Source organism: Lontra canadensis, unplaced genomic scaffold (assembly GCF_010015895.1).
Source record: "Lontra canadensis isolate GAN:19392208 unplaced genomic scaffold, GSC_riverotter_1.0 scaffold23, whole genome shotgun sequence".
Classification (NCBI taxonomy): domain Eukaryota; kingdom Metazoa; phylum Chordata; class Mammalia; order Carnivora; family Mustelidae; genus Lontra; species Lontra canadensis.
Genome location: NW_022631017.1, coordinates 2469976 through 2490579, shown reverse-complemented (window position 1 = coordinate 2490579; position 20604 = coordinate 2469976). Strand labels below are relative to the sequence as shown.

The 20604-nt window shown below is 41.6% G+C and overlaps 1 protein-coding gene across 2 annotated transcripts; it reads left to right on the top strand.

The window, feature by feature from the left end:
* Positions 1 to 6102: 6102 nt before the first annotated feature.
* Positions 6103 to 19383, top strand: TDRD6 (tudor domain containing 6). Of its 2 annotated transcripts, none has more exons than XM_032861993.1 (4): positions 6103 to 12372; positions 13718 to 13842; positions 15558 to 15647; positions 19044 to 19383. In XM_032861993.1, exons 1-4 carry the CDS (start codon positions 6312 to 6314, stop codon positions 19065 to 19067), a joined length of 6300 nt encoding a protein of 2099 aa, XP_032717884.1. In that variant the 5' UTR covers positions 6103 to 6311; the 3' UTR covers positions 19068 to 19383. The 2 variants fall into 2 exon arrangements, with proteins under 2 accessions (XP_032717884.1, XP_032717883.1); XM_032861992.1 differs by having other exon boundaries at positions 18984 to 19383.
* The last annotated feature ends 1221 nt before the right edge of the window (positions 19384 to 20604 follow it).

Genomic DNA, 20604 nt, shown 5'->3' with positions numbered 1-20604 from the left:
TAAAAAAAAAAAAGCTGTTCTGTCTTCACCTTTTTAAGCACAACCATTTATTTACATCTGAAATAGTTTATATGTTCCTCTTGTTAATGAAAACAGATTCCTTCAGAACCTCCCCTGGGGGTAAAAATGTGTATTTTATTTTAATACATGATGATTAAAAAATTGAGGGGAGGTAATTAATTCTCTTCCCTCCAGTTAAACCAGAACTCTTTAAAAATGATTACCAAACAAATATATATTATTATTAAATGCCTGGTAATGTGGAGGACAGATTGAGCATGAATTCTAATTAATCCATCTAATTCTATCTATCTAAATTCTACCTAATTCGGGTTCTACTTATGACAAAGTAGCATGAGTATTAGCAAGTCCTTCCATTTCTCTTGATTACCATTTCTTTGTATGATGAAATGACTGAACTCTAGAATCCTCTAGAATCTTAACTTGCATATCCTTGAAGGTGGGCTTTATATTGATGTCATGGGGAAAGAAAAGAGGATTTTAAAAAAATCTGTGGGGATTTGCTTTTTCCTGGATTTGATTAACTTCTCATATTTGAAACTCAGTTAAGGTTTATGCAGGCCTTCAAGTATAATACAAACTTTTTAATATGGGTGGCCTGTCTCACAAGAAAGTCCTCCCTCACAGAGTAGCAGCGTCCTCTTGGTTCAGACAACTCTGGACATGTGACTAAGTTCTTACCTTCAACAACTCCTCATATACAATAAAAACGAAAATTTTTAATACCATGCCCAGGACCTTCTCATTCTGACTCCAAGCCATGTTCCTACTCTTTGCATTTCACTACATACCTGCACTCAACCTCCTTGCAAATGCAGTGCTCCACTTTTTTCTCTGGGGATGCTCTTCACTTGGCTGCTTCTCCTGCAGTGTTCCTGTGGTACTCCCCACCTAACTCTGCTCCCATCACTACCCACCCCCCATTCATGCTCATTTTTGGGTTAAAGCCTACCTTAGTATCTAGAATGATCTCAGAAGACTTCCACATTTTCAACACCTCTGTGCTCCTACTGCTTTCCCTACTGAGGATACGTGTCTGTATATATGGATTTTTGCCTGCTTCTCCTATACAGAAAGAATTTCTTGCAAGCAAGGACCTTGTCATGCATCTGTTTCCCTTAAAACTTCAAACAGAAGCCACTTAGGAGGTATTTGTTGCATTCAGAGATTTTTTTAGGGGGTGGAGAGAGAAAAACATTTCTGCACACATGATAAAGTCCTATGTTGTTTTTCTCCTACCTTCAGAAGAATTATGCTGGGATAGTAACGTGTGATTTCATGAGCTTCTTTACCGTACTAACTGCTTAACTGCATTTTCAAAAGATCATGTGTGTTTAACATATGTAATTGTTATAATGTTAAGAAGTATTCCACAGTTTAATAGCTATTCCACAAAAAAATCGAGAATGTAATAGGTTAATACAAAATATCTGGTTAATTAATAATAATGTGACCAGTTTATATTATTCTTCCTTTTATAGTGTGTATGAAAGTTACATCACTATTTTGGCCTTCATTGGTAGCATACAAATGCACATTTACCCACTCAATTGTTTTATTATTTCTGAATTGTGAAGAATACGTGATTATTTTTCTCTCCCCATACTTTAACCCCAACAGGCTGCTGTGATTGTCAACAGCAGCAGGAGCCACTTTGAAGGTTTGATAAAAGCAGATGAAGATGCTTAAAGATGTCTGTTTGCTGAAAATATCTGGTAACAGGAATATATGTGAGTAAATATAGTGTATTATCCTGATTTTTAAAATAAATCTTTAAGAATGCCTGATTGGTTGTGAAAGGTTTTGTTTTGTCCTGGTATGGTTTCATCCTGATGTATTTTTAAGTGAAAATGGTCATAACCAATGTAGAGATAATTTTTAAGCCTTAATCTTTACTTTTCACAATTGAAATAGAAACTGACTTAAATTGGGTATCAGATTTTAAAGCTTTACATTAGCAAAAAAAGAATCCTTATGCCTTGTCAATATAAATTCATTAATTTATAATAACTCCATCTCTGCATTTAATCCAGTTCTATTAATCTAGTTCTGCTGTGACTAAAAAAGATATTGACAACTGGTAATTATGGTGATGGGCATCTCCCTGACTGAGCATAGAGGAGGAAGATAACACCGGAATTCCTTGAAACACTGAAGAATCATTCTCCTTTTTGAATACCAAATTCTACTTTGATTTCCATAATACTATTCCCTCCTCTTGCTTACTATTTTTCAGTCTCTGTTGGCCATTTCTTTGCTGCATTGTACTTAAATTTCGGTTCTTTGAGGTTATGTTCTTGGCCCTTTTGTCCCTTTTCACTCTCTTTCTCTAGGAAGAGTCCCGCAGAAAATTTCTGTGACTTTAGCTACTACACTTACACTGGTAATTCCCAAACATTCACCATTGCTCAGTAAATGGTAGATGTTGCCATTATCTGTGTTTTTGGCCCTTACACAGTTCTCAGGCTTTAGGCGTTTTCTCAGTTGTCAACTATATACCTCCTCCAGGATGGCCACAGTCCTTGTGAGCTGACATTTCCCAATATTACAAAAAATATTGCACAAATTTTGTACAAGTATCGTACAAGCTTCTATATAAATATTGTACAAAAATATTTGTACAAAAAATATTGTACAAATCCTTCCTCCCTGCCCTTTAAAATCTGGTCCTGCTCCGGGATTCTCTGTTGCACTACAAACTCACTAATGCAGCCAAGAAATCTCAGGACAGCCTTGACTTCTCATTCGTTTTTTTGTTTTTTTACTTATTGTCCAAAATGCTTAAACCCATTTATAAAAAAAGACAACTACAGACCAATGTCTCTTAGGAACATAGATGCAAAAAAATTCATGAGTACTACTTCATACCCATTTGGACGGCTATTAACAACAACAACAACAACAAAAAATAACAAGCATTGGTGAGAATATGGAGAAATTGGAACCCTTGGGCGTTGCTGGTAAGAATGTAAAATACTGCAGCTACTATATAAAACAGTATAGGGTTTCCTCAAAAAATTAAATGTAGCATTATCATGTGACCCAGCTGTCCACTTGTAGGTAAACAGGCTAGGAACTGAAAGCAGGGACTTACATAGATAGTTGTATACCAATGTCATTTTTCAGCATTTTTCACTTAACCAAAAGGTAGAAATCCAAATGCCCATAGATAGATCAAAGTATGAACAGATAAACAAAATGTGGTGTATGCATATGTATATGTGTATATATATTTTTATATATACACACACAGATAATAGAATATTATTCTACCTTAAAAAGCATGGGAATTCTGAGACATGCTAGAACATGGATCAATCTTGAAAACAATATTCTGAGTGAAATAAGACACAAGTAGACACATATTGTATGATCCTATGTATATGAGACAACTAGAATAACCAAATTAATAGAAAGTAGAACACTTTCTATGGGCTGGAATAGGGGAGAATGAGAAGTCAGTGTCTTATAGGTACAAAGTTGGGGGTGATGGAAAGGTTCTAGAGATGGTTGGTGGTAGCAGGAGCTTAGTCTTCACGTGCAGTGGTCTGATTTTTTAAGTTCCATGTCCAGCAGCAGAGCAATACAGAGCAAGTAAAGCTATCTCTCCCAGACACGGAAGAAGTGGGACATTGGAAATATCTGGGAAAATGGGAGGAACACGCTCTCAGCCCATAATGGCTGAATGATATGCCCCGATTATCCAGGGCCCTGAGCCATGGAAGGAGGTTGAGGGACAAGTTTGATAGAAAACAAGTCATTTACTCTGTCTACAACCCTGTGGTCTCTGTAAGTTTGGTTATATTGCTTGAGCTGATACAGAGAATTGAAATTTCCATTATTCCATGGGATGATCAAACAAGTCCAGATGATAATAAAACCATTTTATAATGAACAGCTTCCATTTACCATAAATGACACAGTGCCAGATAATCTACTTATTCTCTTGTTAAACATTTATTGCATGTTGATTAAAAGTCCCATATTGTGCTAGACACTGAGAATATTATGAGAGGAGTTCTTGCCTTCAAGAAATTCATGTTCTGGTAGAAGGAGAAATAGTAAACCATTGCATGATATGATCAATGTATATTATAAACACTTAATGTAACAGAAGTTTGTAAAAGACAGGGGATAATCAATTCCACCTGGGTGAATAGTAGGGGAAGAAGACTTAAGAGCTAGATCTTGCTAGATGGTTTTAAATCAAATGTTTGTTTTTCTTCTATCATGAGTATAAAGCATTAATTAAAGAAGATCTGGAAAATGAAACTAAACTGAATTTTCAAGGATGAGTTTATCAGGTTAAAAATCTAACTTTTTAAAGAAATCAAATGATTCTTTTATTTATTCAGTCAGTGAGTATTTATTGCCTCAGTCCCATGATAGGTTCCAGGAATGCTCAAAGACAACTGCCATTAAAAAGTAAGCACAGGGGGCACCTGGGTCTCAGTGCGTTAAAGCCTCTGCCTTCGGCTCGGGTCATGGTCCCAGGGTCCTGGAATCGAGCCCCGCATCAGCGTCTCTGCTCAGTGGGGAACCTGCTTCCCCCTCTCTCTCTGCCTGCCTCTCTGCCTACTTGTGATCTCTTGTCTGTCAAATAAATACATAAAATCTTAGAAAAAAATAAAAAATAAATAAAAACCCAGGCTTCTTCATATTAAAAAAAAAAAAAAGTAAGCACAGGAGAGGCTCCTGGCTGGCTCAGTCTGGTAGAGCATGTGCCTTTTTATTTTTTTAAGATTTATTTATTTATTTATTTGACAGAGAGAGAGAGAACACAAACGGGAGTGGGAGAGGGAGAAGCAGCCTTCCCGCTGAGCAGGGAGTCCCATGCGGGGCTCGATCCGAGGATACTGGGATCATGACCTGAGCCAAAGGCAGATGCCTAACAACTGAGCACACAGGCACCCAGAGCATGTGCCTCTTGATCTTAAAGCCCTGAGTTCAAGCCCCATGATATATAGAGCTTGTAATCAACCAACCAATCAATCCATCCATCCATCCTTTAACAAAGATTAAAGTAAGCACAGGAGGCTTTGGCCGTGAGGTTACATCTACCCTGAATAGATAGAAAGTGCTGCGATTTACACTGGTAAACCAGGATTATATTAAACACTGTCTTGATTTTATCTACATTGTATTTGATATTTCAGAATGTGAAGGAGTGACAGGAGACACTCCCACAAATGTGTCGGACTTTGCAAATGAACAGAAATCTACTATAGACAGATCTCTGGGAGCTCCTCACAGTTTGCCTGCAGGTTCCCCATCCCCTCCCTCCCCTGGTTAAGATTTAGGTGGGGGAAGAGAACAAGAGTCCAGCCAACAGATCCTCTGCCATGGCGGCCAAGAGTACCTCCTTTTGTAAGTCCGGTTATGCGCCAGCTCTGTGAGGAAAAGAACAAATGCGTACAAAGTTGGGAAGCTAGAACTAGGCAAACAAAAAAGCAGGGAAACTCAGACCAGTAACTGTGGAAAAGGGAGATCGAACAGTCTCCAAGTACACCCATACTTTATTGTAACGCTCGCAACAGCTCTATCAGTTCAAGTGCGGGAAGGGGTTCATGGGCGAGGGTGAGCAGCTTGCTGGGCTCAGAACACGGAATGTGCACAAGCCACCATTCGCGCCGCTCCGCCTCAGCCCGGAAGGGAGCGCGGGGCCCCCTCGGGGTTCGGGCCCTAACGCCCAGGCGCGTGCCATGGGCGCCTCCAGGTTTCCTCCCGGTTCCTCCCCAGCCCAGCACCGCGCGGGGCACGGGGCCTGGCTCAGCCCTAGGCCCGGCGGCCCGCACAGCGAGCGGCTCAGGGGCCCCTCCCGGAGCCCCGCCTTGGCCAGGCCTTCCCTCCGCCGCGGAAGGAGCCCTGAGCAGCAGGCTGGGTCCCGACGCTGCCCCGCGTGACCCGCGGAACTGCCCTCGAGGCCCCTCCCGCCCGGGCTCGCCTCCGCCCCCGCCCCCGCCCCCCGGGGGTCCAGCTTCCTGCGCCGCGCCGGCCGGCCGACCCCCTCCCGCGCCGGGAATCCGGGAGCGCGCGCTGCAAATGCCTCCGCGGCGCGACGGTGGGCGGTTGGTCCCGCCGCCGGTCCTACCAGTCGGCGCGAGTCCGGGGGCCGCGGCGTCAGGCAGGTCGCCGAGGGGGCGACTCGCCGGGCGTCTTCCCCAGTCGCTCTGTGCCCGGAGCTCGGGTCTGCGGGGCCGTCCAGCCGAGGGTGCGGGCGCGGGGGCGCCGGCGGGCCTGACGCGCCGCCCTGACCGCTCGGGGGTCGACGGCCGCGAGGCGCCGCCGAGATGTGCTCCACGCCCGGGCTGCCCACGCCGGGGGCGTCGCTGGTCCTGCGGGTGTCGTTCGTGGACGTGCACCCTGAGGTGATCCCCGTGCAGCTCTGGGGGCTGGTGGGCCAGCGGCGGGAGGAGTACCAGCGGCTGAGCCGGGAGATTCAGGAAGCGGCGGCCACGCGCGGCCCGTGGGCGCTGGGCGGCGCCTCGGCCTCACCCGGCGAGCTGTGCCTGGTGCAGGTGGGGCTCCTGTGGCACCGCTGCCGCGTGGTCAGCCAACAGGCGCAGGAGAGCCGCGTCTTCTTGCTGGACGAGGGCCGCACCATCACGGCGGGCGCGGGCTCCCTGGCGCCGGGGCGCAGCGAGTTCTTCCACCTGCCGTCGGAGGTGCTGGGCTGCGTGCTGGCCGGCCTGGTGCCGGCGGGCGGCGGCGGCGGGGGCGGCGGCGAGCCCCAGCACTGGCCGTCCAGTGCCGTGGACTTCCTCAGCAGCCTGCAGGGCAAGCAGGTGCACGGGCGGGTGCTGGACGTGCTGCTGCTCCATCGCGTGGTCCTCCTGGAGGTTCCCGGGCTGTTCCAGCAGATGCAGGAGCTCGGGCTGGCGCGGCAGGTGCCCGACAGCCTCTTCCGCTCGCTGCTCAAGCGCTACCTAACGGCGGCCACTGCCGGCCTGGGCTCCGCGGCCCCGGTCCTCCCGCGGGTCCCTCCGAAGCAGGAGCAGCCTGGCCTGGATTACTTCTACCCGCGGCTGCAGCTGGGCGTGACGGAGCCCGTGGTGGTGACCCAGGTATGTCACCCCCACCGCATCCACTGCCAGCTCCGGAGCCTCTCGCAGGAGATCCACCGCCTGTCCGAGAGCATGGCCCAGAGCTACCGGGGTTCCACAGGGACCGGGGATGAGAACTCTACCAGGGCCACCTGGGAAGAGAGGGAGGAGAGCCCAGACAAGCCTGGCTCTCCGTGCGCATCCTGTGGGTTGGACGGACATTGGTACAGAGCACTCTTGCTTGAGACTTTTCGGCCCCAGCGCTGTGCCCAGGTGCTCCACGTGGACTATGGAAGGAAGGAGTTAGTGAGCTGCAGCAGCCTCCGCTACTTGCTGCCTGAGTATTTCCGAATGCCCGTGGTGACCTACCCTTGCGCTTTGTATGGACTCTGGGACGGTGGGCGAGGCTGGTCTCGGTCCCAGGTCGGTGACCTGAAGGCCCTGATACTGGGCCAGGCAGTGAATGCAAAAATTGAATTTTACTGTACCTTTGAGCACGTTTATTATGTCACCCTGTATGGAGAAGATGGGATCAATCTGAATTGTGTGTTCGGAGTCCAGTCCTGTTGCTTGGCCGACGGGTTCCTTCAGAGCCAGGGAATGGAGGAGGAGGAGGAAGAGCAAGAAACAGCTTTTCAGTCTCAGTCTCCTGCTGAAGAAGTGGATGAGGAGATTTCACTCCCAGCCTTAAGATCAATCAGGTTAAAGATCAATGCCTTCTACGACGCCCAGGTGGAGTTTGTTACAACTCCTTCCGAGTTTTGGATTCGGCTGAGGAAACACAAAGGCACTTTCAGCAAGCTGATGAGAAGAATGTGCAGTTTCTATTCCTCCGCCAGTAAGCTAGACGGCGTAGTTTTGAAACCCGAACCCGATGACCTTTGCTGCGTCAAATGGAAAGAAAACGGCTATTACCGGGCCGTAGTCACCCGATTAGACCACAAGAGTGTGGATGTGTTTCTAGTTGACCGTGGCAGTTCAGAAAATGTGGATTGGTATGACGTGAGGATGCTGCTTCCCCAGTTTCGGCGGCTGCCCATACTGGCTCTGAGGTGTACACTAGCAGATATTTGGCCCTTAGGGGAAAGTTGGAGCCAGGAGGCCATTTCCTTTTTTAAGAAGACTGTGCTCCACAAAGAATTAGTTATCCATGTCCTTGATAAGCAGGATAATCAATACGTTATTGAGATTCTTGATGAATCAAGAACAGGGGAAGAAAACATTAGTAAGGTAATTGCTCAAGCTGGTTTTGCCAAATATCAGGAATTTGAAACCAAGGAAAAGATTCCTGGAAATGCCTACTCTCCAGGGCATATTTCAAGCCACTTTACCAGTGAGAATAACAAAATGTCTCCTGCCAAAAAGGCAGAAGTAGAACAGAAAGCCAAGAGGGACAATCAAACTGCATCTGTTTCAGAAATTTTGACTGAAACAACAGTCATTACAGATATTCCAGTTGGACTAGTTATGCCAGAAAAAGAGAGGAGAGTATCTGTTTATTCTCCTCTTATAAAGAATTTCTTGGAAATTAAGCCAGGCTCTTCTTGTAAAGGAGAGCTGAAAGTTGGAAGCACGGTAGAAGTCAAGGTGTCTTATGTTGAAAGCCCTGGCTACTTCTGGTGCCAGCTGACCAGGAACACCCAAGGGTTTAAAACTTTGATGTGTAATATCCAGGACTACTGCAAGACGACAGCTACTTCCTATGGGGGTACCACCCCTGCTTGTCTGGCAAAACGAACAGTAAATGGAAAATGGTCCAGAGCTGTGATTCGTGGGGTACAATCTGCAGAGCATGTCAAAGTCATGTTCGTAGATTACGGAGACAAAGAAATGGTATCTGTGAAGAATATTTACTCAATTAGTGAAGAGTTTCTCAAGGTTAAAGCCCAGGCTTTTCGGTGCAGTCTTTACAATTTAATTCAACCAACTGGTCAAAATCCTTTTGCTTGGGATGAAAAGGCAACACAGGCTTTTAGTGAATTTGTAGACAATGCCTGGGAAGAGAATCTCGAATTGAAATGCACAATATTTGCTTTGGCTTCAGTACAAGATGAAGAACTGTTTAATGTTGTGGATTTGCTCACACCTTTTCAGAGTGCCTGCCATTTTTTGGTAGAAAAGAGACTCGCAAGACCAGTTAAACTTCAGAAGCCTCTGGAGTCCTCTGTTCAGCTACATTCTTACTACTATTCGACACATGATATGAAAATTGGAAGTGAAGAATCTGTGTATGTAACACATGTTGACGACCCTTGGACATTTTATTGCCAACTGGGAAGAAATGCGAGTATTTTAGAACAGTTGTCCTGTAATATTGCACAATTAAGTAAAGTTTTGTTGAATTTGCAAACAACTCCCTTGATTCCTGGAACCTTGTGTCTTGCCAAGTATACTGATGGAAATTGGTATCGAGGGATAATAATAGAAAAAGAACCAAATAAAGTCTTTTTTGTGGATTTTGGAAATATATGTATGGTAACAAACGATGATCTGCTTCCAATACCAACTGATGCATATGATGTCTTACTTTTGCCCATGCAAGCTGTGAAATGTTCATTATCTGACATTCCTGATCATATACCAGAAGAAATTACAGCCTGGTTTCAGGAGACTGTTTTAGATAAGTCATTGCAGGCTTTGGTTGTAGCAAAAGATCCAGATGGAAGACTGATTATAGAACTCTATGATGACAGTATTCAAATTAATGCTAATATTAATGAGAAGTCAGGGCTACTTGGCTACAAAGGTGGGACCAGAAAAAAAGAAAGTGTAGCACTCCTCGCTACAACTGAAACTCTTGAAATAAAGAAGGAAAATGTGAAATTGTCACCTATACAGTATGTAAGTAAATCCACAGAGAACAAATTATATAGTATGGAGATCTTGGGAGAATCCTACAAATCTAAGATCAGCTCAGCATGTAAGGAAACCAAGCTTTTACGAAGTTCAACAAAGGCAAACTTAGTCACTCAGTATCAGGACTCCGTAGAAAATCAAGATAATCAAGTGTGTCTGGTAACACCAGAAAAGAAAGAAGAAGGTTTTGCTGAGCCACCTTTGAAAGCAAAAAAACTAGAAGCTACTCCTTCAGAGAGAAACATAGGAGAATCCTATAACAAAGATTTGCCTCTAAAATTTTCTGACTTCCCCCAGAAGATTATAATGCCTGGCTTTAAAACAGCTGTGTATGTTTCTCATATAAATGACCTTTTAGACTTTTATGTTCAACTAACAGAAGACGAAGCTGAAATCACTCATCTTTCAGAGAGATTAAATGATGCTAGAACAAGGCCCAAATACTACTCAGGTCCACCTTTGCAGAGAGGAGATGTAATCTGTGCCATCTTTCCGGAAGACAATTTATGGTATCGCGCTGTGGTCAAGGAACGACAACCCAATGACCTTCTCTCTGTACAATTTATAGATTATGGCAATGTTTCTGTGGTTCATACTAACAAGGTGGGAAAGCTTGACCTTATGAATGCACTGTTACCAGGATTGGGCATTCATTGCTCCTTGAGGGGACTTTGGGTCCCTGAGATTTTAAAATGTAAGGAAATGATGCATTACTTTTCCCAAAGGACGGATGAGGCTCAAATAAGATGTGAATTTGTTAAATTTCAAGACAGATGGGAAGTTATTCTTGCAGATGAACATGGGATCATAGCAGAAGATATGATTAGCAGATATGCTTTCAATGAAAAATCTCAAGTAAGACTTTCTGATCAAATAATTAAAAGTGCCTGTTCAAAGTCTGTCAACAAAACTGACACTGACACTTCACTGTTTCTCAACTGGTATAATCCAACGATGAGGATGATAAGAGCTTATGCCACTGTGATAGATGGACCTGAGTATTTTTGGTGTCAGTTTGCTGATACTGAGAAACTTCAGTATTTAGAAGTAGAAGTACAAACGGCTGGAGAACAGGTAACAGATTGGCGAAGTTGTGTCCCATGCCCTCATATTGGAGATCCTTGCATAGTGAGATATAGAGAAGATGGGCATTATTATCGGGCACTTATCACCAGTATTTGTGAGGATTATCTTGTTTCCGTCAGACTTGTAGACTTTGGAAACATTGAAGACTGTGTGGACCCTAAAGCACTCTGGAACATTCCTTCTGAACTTTTGGTGGTCCCCATGCAAGCCTTTCCATGTTGCCTTTCAGGATTTAACATTTCAGAAGGTGTGTGCCCTCAAGAGGGAAATGACTATTTTTACGAAATAGTAACAGAAGATGTGTTGGAGATAACAATATTAGAAATCAAAAGGGATGTTTGTAATATCCCTTTGGCAGTTGTTGACTTGAAAAGCAAAGGTGAGAGTATTAATGAGAAAATGAAGAAATATTCTAAGGTTGGTATTAGTAGCAGTGATCTGCCCTATGAAAAAAAAGACCCAGAAACAAAGGGAGCCCTTGGGGCCCTCAGTCCTGAGGTTAGACTTAAGAAACCAAGTAGTAAACCTGGACAAGAGAAAACCCCGTATGTGGAACCACCCACAGATGAGCTCTCTGAAAAAGTTGAAAAAGGCTTGAAAATTCTCGAAACCAAGCCAAGTAAATTCTATGACCCTGACACCGATAACATTTTTGAAGCTTTTGAAAACTCAGGCAAAGATAAAATTGGCCCTGAGGTACTGGAAGGTAAAATACAATGCCATCTGGTTGACAAGTCAAAGTTTGATGATAAATACCTCATGGCAGGATTTAACGCGTTACTACCCCAGGCGAGCAAAACAAAGGAGATGTTAGAAATGAACTCCCTTGAGGTGACCCTTTCCCCTGAGGATGAATCCAAAGAGTTCCTAGAACTGGAATCCATTGAGTTACAGCATTCTTTCGTCGGGGATGAAGACAAAGAAGAGCTAGGCCTGGTACCTCCAATAGTGCCACTGTCCCAGGGCTGTGACCCAGAACCCACCCTGCAGCCATTTACGATGCAGCTTTCCCTCAGCTGTGACTCTGAGAAACAGCCAGAACTTGAATTACCCACAGCCCAGCTGTGTCTGGATGACAAAATAAACACTTTGTCGCTAAGAGTTGGTCAGATGGCCCAGGAACCCACGTGTGTGGAAGACACAAGAGAGCCAAGTTGCGTGGAGTGTTTCCACGACCAGCATGGGTCACCATTGCACCTACACGCAAAGGATTGCCATCCCAACACGCAGATTGAAACCAATATATATAAAGAAGAGTTTACAGAGTATCACAACAGGGATGCCATTTCACCATTGACTTTGTTCTCTGAAGAAGAATCCAGAGCAGGAAGGAAGCACCATAATGCTTTACAAGACCATGTCTCAGGTAGGTGATTTCTCTTTATTTAACTTGGTGTCTTTAAAAAGTACTTATTTATCTTAAAGATAATGATAATTTTTTTGGTGTTATTTGTTTTTGTTTTTTTAATTAGTTTGGGGATGGGGGGAAGGTTAGAACCTGAAAAGAAAATCAGATCTGGATTTCATGAAGGGCGTCTTAAATGGGGGGGATGAAGTTGTGAAATCCATGTAGGAGCCCGCCGGATGAAATGCTGAATTGTTACTACTGTGTTTACAAGTAGATTGCCTAAAATCGGTGTCTCCAAAAAGCAATTATGTTTAAAATGTAAACAAGTACGCTCCAAAATCAAGAGTTTATGTTTTTTTGTAGGTCTTAAAAAAACAGGGTGCCTTTGTTAAGCACTACTGTGGGCATGAATCGATAGGGATCAAGTTTGCAGTTTTCAAATTTAACTGTTTTGCTTTATGCATATAGCTTGCTATTGATTTAGAAACCCCTAAACAAACACTAGATTTAGGGAGCTTACATTAACCGGACAAGAGAACAGCCATGAGTAAATATTGGAGAATGGTTTTTTTTCATTAACTTTTTCATGAATTACATTTACTGATATTTTCCTGGCTCCTTAATAAGATTTAAAAGTTACATGAAACGGCTAACTTTGAGGGTTTTTTAAATGATCAATTCAGACTTTGCATAAGTACATTTTTATATTGTTAAATTTGAACCATCATATGAAAGAGAGAAAACAGTGGTCTAGAGAGAATCCCACCATTGATAAGGCTGCAGAGCACTTGCTTGCTGTCCTCTTTCACCGTGTCTGTGTGTGTCCGTTTACGTAGGGTTTTAAAAACTAAACCAAAATCACATTATCATAGTGTCGAATCCTGCCTTTTAATCCCTTAAATATGCTTTCAAAATATTTTAATTCTATGGTATGATTTCATGATTTTTAGTCCTTATCGCCACATTTTAATAACAAGAAGTGATAGCTTTATGATAAGAATGTCTGCTAACTTGTAATATGCTTGCTGCTTCACTAAAGAAGTGGTGGTTGTAACTGCTGACCTCACCACATGTAGCCACAATAACCAACTTTTGAGAGAGAGAGTTTCAAAGTCAGGAATCTGATTCACATCCTTAAAAACACCACATCACATCGTGGGGGTGTTTTTTTGAAGAGAGTGGTAAGGAATTCTATTGGGAAGGGGTACTGGAAGAATTTAAAGTGAAATCCAGGAAGAGAGACAGACTCAGACCATACATGATGCTGATTATATAGTAAGTGCAGATTAAGGAAATGCTCTAATAGTGTATCTAACGTGAAGGGATTAAGAGGTATGCATTGAGGCTTTATTCAATTTGGCAGCTCAACCGGAGAAAACCTACACTCTGAAAGGATTTACTGTTGGATCTGCATGTGTTGTGTGGTCAAGTCTAAGAAACACATGGTCTAAATGTGAGATTCTGGAAATCACTGAAGAAGGCACAAGGGTAAGTGAAGTGGAGGTACTTTATCTCCAAATGTACTAGGTGACTGCTAAGGAAATGTTACTGAAATTTACCAGACTAGAAAATGCAATTGAATAGACATTTATGGGATCATTCCCCCTGATAATTTGGTGCCCTGCAAAAGTCATTTCAAAGTTCAGATAGAAGCATCCTAGAAAGAAACCATCTTAGGCTCTTTCTCCTCCCTTACTTCTGAAGTCCTATCAGTCACCAAATTCTACACTTTCCACTTGTTGTCGCTTAGTTTTAAACTTTTTTATGCCGAATGCCACTGCCTTGGCAAAACAAGTCCCTTGTTTTACAAGTAGATTACTCTATTATCCCTCAATCTGCTTTATTTCTAGTCTTCCTTCAGCTGATTCTCTGTACTGCCAGTGTGAAGTCTGTCACATGCAAGTCTGAGTAGGGCATTCCTGTGTGTAACAGTTGCTGGGGCTTTCCAGGTCCTAGTGCTCCCCCTGTGATCTGAAGACCACCTGTATCAGAATCACTTGCTGTGTTTCTTCGATTGGAGATCCCTAGACCTTGCCCTGGCTGGCTGATTCAGGATTTCTGGGGGTAGGACCAGGAATGTACATTCTTATGCCATTAAAATTTGAGAATCACTGGTCTAGGGTAGAAAAGTCAAGCTCATTAACAAGGGTCTATGAAAAACTGGAATCCTCTAGGGTTGAGTGTCCATATTCATCTCCAGTCTTAAGTGTTTTTTTTAAGATTTTATTTTTATTATTTGTCAGACAAAAATCACAAGTATGCAGAGAGGCAGGCAGAGAGGGGAAGGGAAGCAGACTCCCTGCGGAGCAGAGAGCCCGATGCGGGGCTCAATCCCAGGACCCTGAGATCATGACCTGAGCTGAAGGCATGATTTTAACCTACTGAGCCACCCAGGTGCCCCTCCAGTCTTATGTTTGTGTTTTATTACCTTATATTAGATGGACATCAAATTGCTTGATTTCTCTTACGTATACTATTCGCTTGGCTTCTTTGCTCTATTTAATAATCCAGTTCTATTCACTTATATTCTATCCTCCTTCCAAACTGGTTAATTTTCACTTGTTTTTGAAAGAGTTTCATTTTGCGATGCCTCTTCCGTGAAGCATTCACTAGCATTATTTTCTAAATCTCTCCATCTTGGGGCACCCAAGGCAGGTAAGCATCAGCCTTGGGCTCAGGTCATGATCCGAGGGTCCTGGGATCCAGTCCTGCATTGCGCTCCCTACTCAGAGAGGAGTCTGCTTCTCCCTCTCTCTCTGCCCCTCCTTCCTGTTCATTCCATCTCTGGTGCTCTCTCAAACAAAAAAATAAATAAAATCTTAAAAATAAATAAATAAATCTCTCCATCTTTTCACACACCCCCCCAATACCTGGGCTTGATATACCTGTATTATATTCCTATTCTTCCTGCTGCAGAAGTCTGTACTTCCTATATTGTATTGTAACGCTCTGCTTGTAGGTCTGTTTCTCCACAAAATTTTGAACTTCTTGAGATCTCATTTTTAACCATCTTTGATCTCTAGGCATAGATACACAATATGTTAATTGAATGGAAGTTCTGTAGAGTTGAAACATAATATTGAAGTTTAATAAGATTATTTCATTGTCTTTTGAGGTATTTCATTTGAAGAAGGATTGCTGTGGTCCATAGATCACAGTTTTTGGAAACTCCCAGTTTTTATTAATTTCTCTTTCTCTTGCAGGTTATGAACATTTCAACTGGTACGGAGGAGATAGTGAACCCTGAGAATGTCTGGAATGGCATACCCAAATTGGATAAGGGTCCATTTGAGGTATGGAATTATATAAATATTAATTCATGAGAACATTGTCCTTCATTTTGAAAGGTGACTTAAGCTATTTCCAAAGCCCTTGTGTTTGGGAATAATGGAGGAAAAAAGTACTAATATGGGGATACCAACAATGAAAAACAATAGTAACAAAATCAATGATTCTGAACTTTATGCCATGTAACACTTTGGGCAAACTAGTTATTACTGTTTTATTCTTTGGGGTTTTGGAGGGATTTTAAAAATGATGAAATAGATCCATTCAAGACAAAGAGATTGATCAATTTTGTTTTCTTTCATGATTTCTTTTTCTGTTTATATGGAATGTAAATATATCATCTGTGTATTTTGAGCATAGTTGATTTTATTCTGCATATAGTTTTATACTCTATGTTCTTCATTTAAAATTATATGGTGGGTAGTTTCCATGCCATTATAATATCTGGGCATTTGAGTTTATTCTGTTTGGAGTTTATTGAAGTGCTTCATTTAAAATTGGCATCTAATAGTTCCAGTACCTGATCATCTCAGGACTTGCCATTTAATGATTGGCTTGAAAAATGATGAACTTTTCCTGGTTCTTTGTATGTTGAGTAATTCTGGATTATGCCCAGAGTGTCTTGAATATTATGTTGTAAAACTTTGGATCCTGTTAAAATCTTCTAGAAAATATTGAATTTTTTTTTTTAGCATGTGATCAACTGTTAGGTTCATACCACAAGTTCTGTCTCTCCTGAGTTTGTTGGTTCCAGTGTCAGTTTACTTTTAAAAAAAAATTTTTTTTTTAAAGATTTTATTTATTCATTTGTTGGGGGTGAGGAAGAACACAAGCAGAGGGAGAAGCAGTCTCCCTGATGAGCAGGGATTCCCAATGTGGGACTCAATCTCAGGACCCTGGGATCGTGACCTGAGCAAAAGGCAGATGCTTAATTGACTGAGCCACCCAGGCATTCCTACTTTTTTTTTTTTTTTTAAGATTTTATTTATTTATTTTACAGAGAGCAAGCATGAGTTTGGGGGAGGGATAAAGGGAGAAGGAGAGGTAGATTCCCTGCTGAGCAGGGAGCCCAAGGCAGGGGCTTGATAGAGATCATGACCTGAGCCGAAGGCAGACACTTAACTGACTGAGTCACCCAGGCCCCCTCTTTCCAGAATTTTTAGCTGTAATGAGAGTGAGAGAGAGGCTGTAGTTGGTTCATTCTACCTTGGCAGCAACCAGAAGGCCATAGCTGCATAATATGATATGACATGAACGGTCAGTCACTTGTTAAACCATTTCTCCTAGTGGTGCACATGGAGGTCATTTGAAATGTTCCACTATGAAAAATCACTGGACATCTCTACCTTCTTATATTAATTCCATGTTTTTGTTTACTTGTCGAAAATAACAACTTGTTTCATTTATGTTACATCAGCAGTTACTAAAACTTTCTTTTACATTCTGATCTTTACCATTCATTAATTTTCAAGCATCCACAGCCATAGATAGATACATACAAGATTCTGTTTGGATAAACTACCCTATACCTGCCAAATAGAAGATAACCATTTAAGACAACTTAAAGCATTCATAAAATAGTATAGATATATAGATATAACTCTGGCCTTACATGGTTATTAATGAGATTGAAATGATTCTTTCCTCAAATTCGAAGAAACTTACATATGTGTCTACAAATGAGCTGTGTTCCCTTAAAAAGTAGATATTGTGAGGTATTAAATTATGTATGACTTTTCTGGTGATATGTCAAGGCACTGTGATCTGGGAGTCTTTCTGATTACATTTTTTTTAAAGAAATTTTTCTCATCTGAGTGATGTCATTTCACTGTAAGAATGTCTCATGAATTGATTTCTGTATAGGCCTCACATACACATACGGTGCTATTATTTGTTGAAAGGAATACAGGAGAAATATCCCTCTTCATTAAGTCTTTAATAAAGGGTCTGTGGCCCGCTCACCATGGATAATGTGTTCAAATAGTAGCTCTTTGAAAAAGACACCAAAGTTGTGAGTTTGGGAGCTAAAAATTGGAAAGTGATACTTTTCCCAGTGTGGGATGTTCCAGAGAAGTGAGTACTGGAAAGATAAAGCATGTACTTGGATGATTCTTCACTGTAAAATCAGATTGTCATACTTTTAAAAAGATATGTTTTTATTGTTTACATTTTTCTGGTTTATCTATGGTCCCCTTTCTGATTTTAATCATTTTGTTTCTGTAACAAAAAGTTGATAGTACTCCAAAGGTTCTTTTTGTGGGGCTATATTCCAAACCGGGGGAAAAGATCTTTTACTTTGTGTCATCGGATGATACTACAATCGAAAGTCACTTGTGTGTTTATTTTTATTTATTATTATTTTTTTAAAAGATTTTATTTATTTATTTGACAGAGATCACAAGTAGGCAAAGAGGCAGGCGGGGGCGGGGGGGGGAGCAGGCTCCCTGCTGAGCAGAAAGCAGGATGAGGGGCTCAATCCCAAGACCCTGGGATCATGACCTGAGCCGAAGGCAGAGGCTTTAACCCACTGAGCCACCCAGGTGCCCCGTAACTTGTGTTTTAAAAGAAAATAACTTTTATCACCTGCTTGCTAAGTCTGAAAGATACCATTATCCTGAATCCTCAAATAAAAATGGTCTATCAATTTCCTTAGATGTCAGTAGTAGAAAAAAACCCACAGCTCTTTAGTTAAAAATATTAAATATGCTTCTGAGGATAAATAACCAAGAAGAGGATTTCATGAAATGTCATAAGAAAACTTTATTTGTTGATTGAATTCATCTTGAAAATTACATTATGAATTTGATAAATTTATATTTTAAAGGACTTTTAAGAATTTTCTCAGTGTGTATTAGCTCATACATTCGAATGATCTTTGTATGTGAAAAGATGTCTTGGAATTTCTTTCTGGGTTTTTAGCTTAGCTCGTAAGATTCGGTTTGTTGGAAGTTACTAGTTATTGCATGATCTTGTTCATAAGCAGCACACTGGTTCTTACATCGAGGTACACTGAGAAATCAGCTCTGGGAGGCTCTAGTATTATTTGAAACATACATACTAAGGAAAGAGAACAAAGAGCTTATTTGGTTATCAGCTTGGCTAACATCATTCTAGCAAAATATAAAATATGCCGATTTTATAATATTTTAGAGAAACTTTGTCTGATAATAGGTAGAGTGTGAGAACCAAAATACTAAAAGAAAAAAAGAAAAACAAACAAGGACAATCTCCATGGGATTATTTCTCCATAGAATAGTTCTCACCATTTTGAGAGGACATTCAATTTGTTGTGGGAGCACTATGTAAATAATTTTCTTGTTTCTTTCTTTTTCAACTTGAAGGTTTTGGGTTTTTTTTTTTTTTCCCTCTTTCTCTCTCTCTCTCTTTTTCTTTTCTTCCAGAAAAGGGGTCTGGAGGTGATCTAGATTTAACAGTGGATCCACAGATGTGGCTAGTCCGCCGGTCAGGAGCTGCTATTCCACCAGTGGCATTTCACCAGGCCAACAGAGCATTCGAGCACATCGAGAGCATGTAGTCCCAAGAAGCTGCCATTTTTGAAACCTCTGATATGCATGGAAAACCAAATAGATCTCATTGTGACTAGGCAGTGTACTTATAGTGGGATTGCTGTGTATATGGATCTGGGATCTTCTCCCTTTAAATGTGTTATATTCTTAATCAGTTAGGAGAATTTATTTTGCTAAACAGTTGGCTAACGCATTACTCAGATTTCAAAAAAAAAAACAAAAAAAAAAACCCCAAACCCTACTTTTCTTTTGAATATAGTGTTTAAATTAAAATAGAAAATTATAGGTTTATGACAAGTATATCCTCTGATGTTACTTTGGGGGATGGGTTTGTTAGCAGGAACTCCTCCCAATGTTTTGTTTTGTTTCTGAAGCTTTACCTTGTCTGTCTAGTCAAACATTTGACTAATACTCTGTTTGATTTTGGAAGTATTCTAATATGACCCAAGATTTGAATAAAGTTTTTCCTGAAATGTGTGGTGGTTTCATTTTATTAAAAAGGAAATACGATTCTGGAACATCTGTGGTTGTGGATTATCTGTAGTAATGGAATCACAGTTCTAGAAATGGGGGAAAGCAGTAATCGTCAATATTAGCTCTTACAGGTCAGTCCCTCAGTTGGTGCTTTAAATGCATGTCTCATTTAATTTTCAACTGCAAGGGGCATATCAATATTATCCATAGTTTACAGGTGAGAAAATTAACGCTTTTTAGAGAAGTTATGTTAACTTATCTAGGTCAAAGAGCTGGAGAGTCTCAGAAACCTGATCAAACCCAGACCCAACCAACTTCAAAGCCCACTCTGTTAAAACAGGGTTTGTATAGGTGGTGGTACAGATCCAGCTGTAGGACACTCTTAGCTGTATGCTGCTAACGAGATAGGTGACCTGCACAGGTTATACAAGGTCTCTGAGACTTGATCTTCCTCATCTGTCAAATGGGGATGATAAAACCTTTCTCAAAGTGCCTTTAAGACAGGAAATAGTATTCTTTTCTCTGCAAAACCAGTGTGTGCACTGGGTCATTATTATATTTTTAAATTTTAACTCACTAAGTCTTCTCCATGGTTATATTCTCCTTTAGCATCTGCATGGCCCACTGATAAAGGATTTTTTAAAAAATGCTACTTAATGAGACATCAGGACAATTGGAAGGGTTATCCATTTCCAAAATGAGTAAGGAGGTTTGCTTTGTGCAGGTAGGGGAAAGAGGCACATCTGAAACATAATCAGACTCCCAAAGCCTGATGGGGGAGCAGTGAGAACTAAGGACACTGAAAGGTGGGTACAGTTTCAATAAGTAGAGAGGTGAGGGTTTTGCAGTAAACATAGTTGAGGTAGAAAGCCTACTGCTTGTCCCTGGGATAAGAGGAGACAAGTTGGGTTCACACCTATAGGTGATGCAGCTACAGATTAGTGGCAGAAAAGGTCTGAGA

Bases quoted from the DNA above. Each gene is read 5' to 3' on its own strand.
- TDRD6 (XM_032861992.1), top strand. From the start codon at position 6,312: ATGTGCTCCACGCCCGGGCTGCCCACGCCGGGGGCGTCGCTGGTCCTG. The intron at 13,843-15,557 runs GTAAGTGAAGTG...TTTCTCTTGCAG, and splicing joins TCACTGAAGAAGGCACAAGG to GTTATGAACATTTCAACTGG. The intron at 15,648-18,983 runs GTATGGAATTAT...TTCAACTTGAAG, and splicing joins TGGATAAGGGTCCATTTGAG to GTTTTGGGTTTTTTTTTTTT.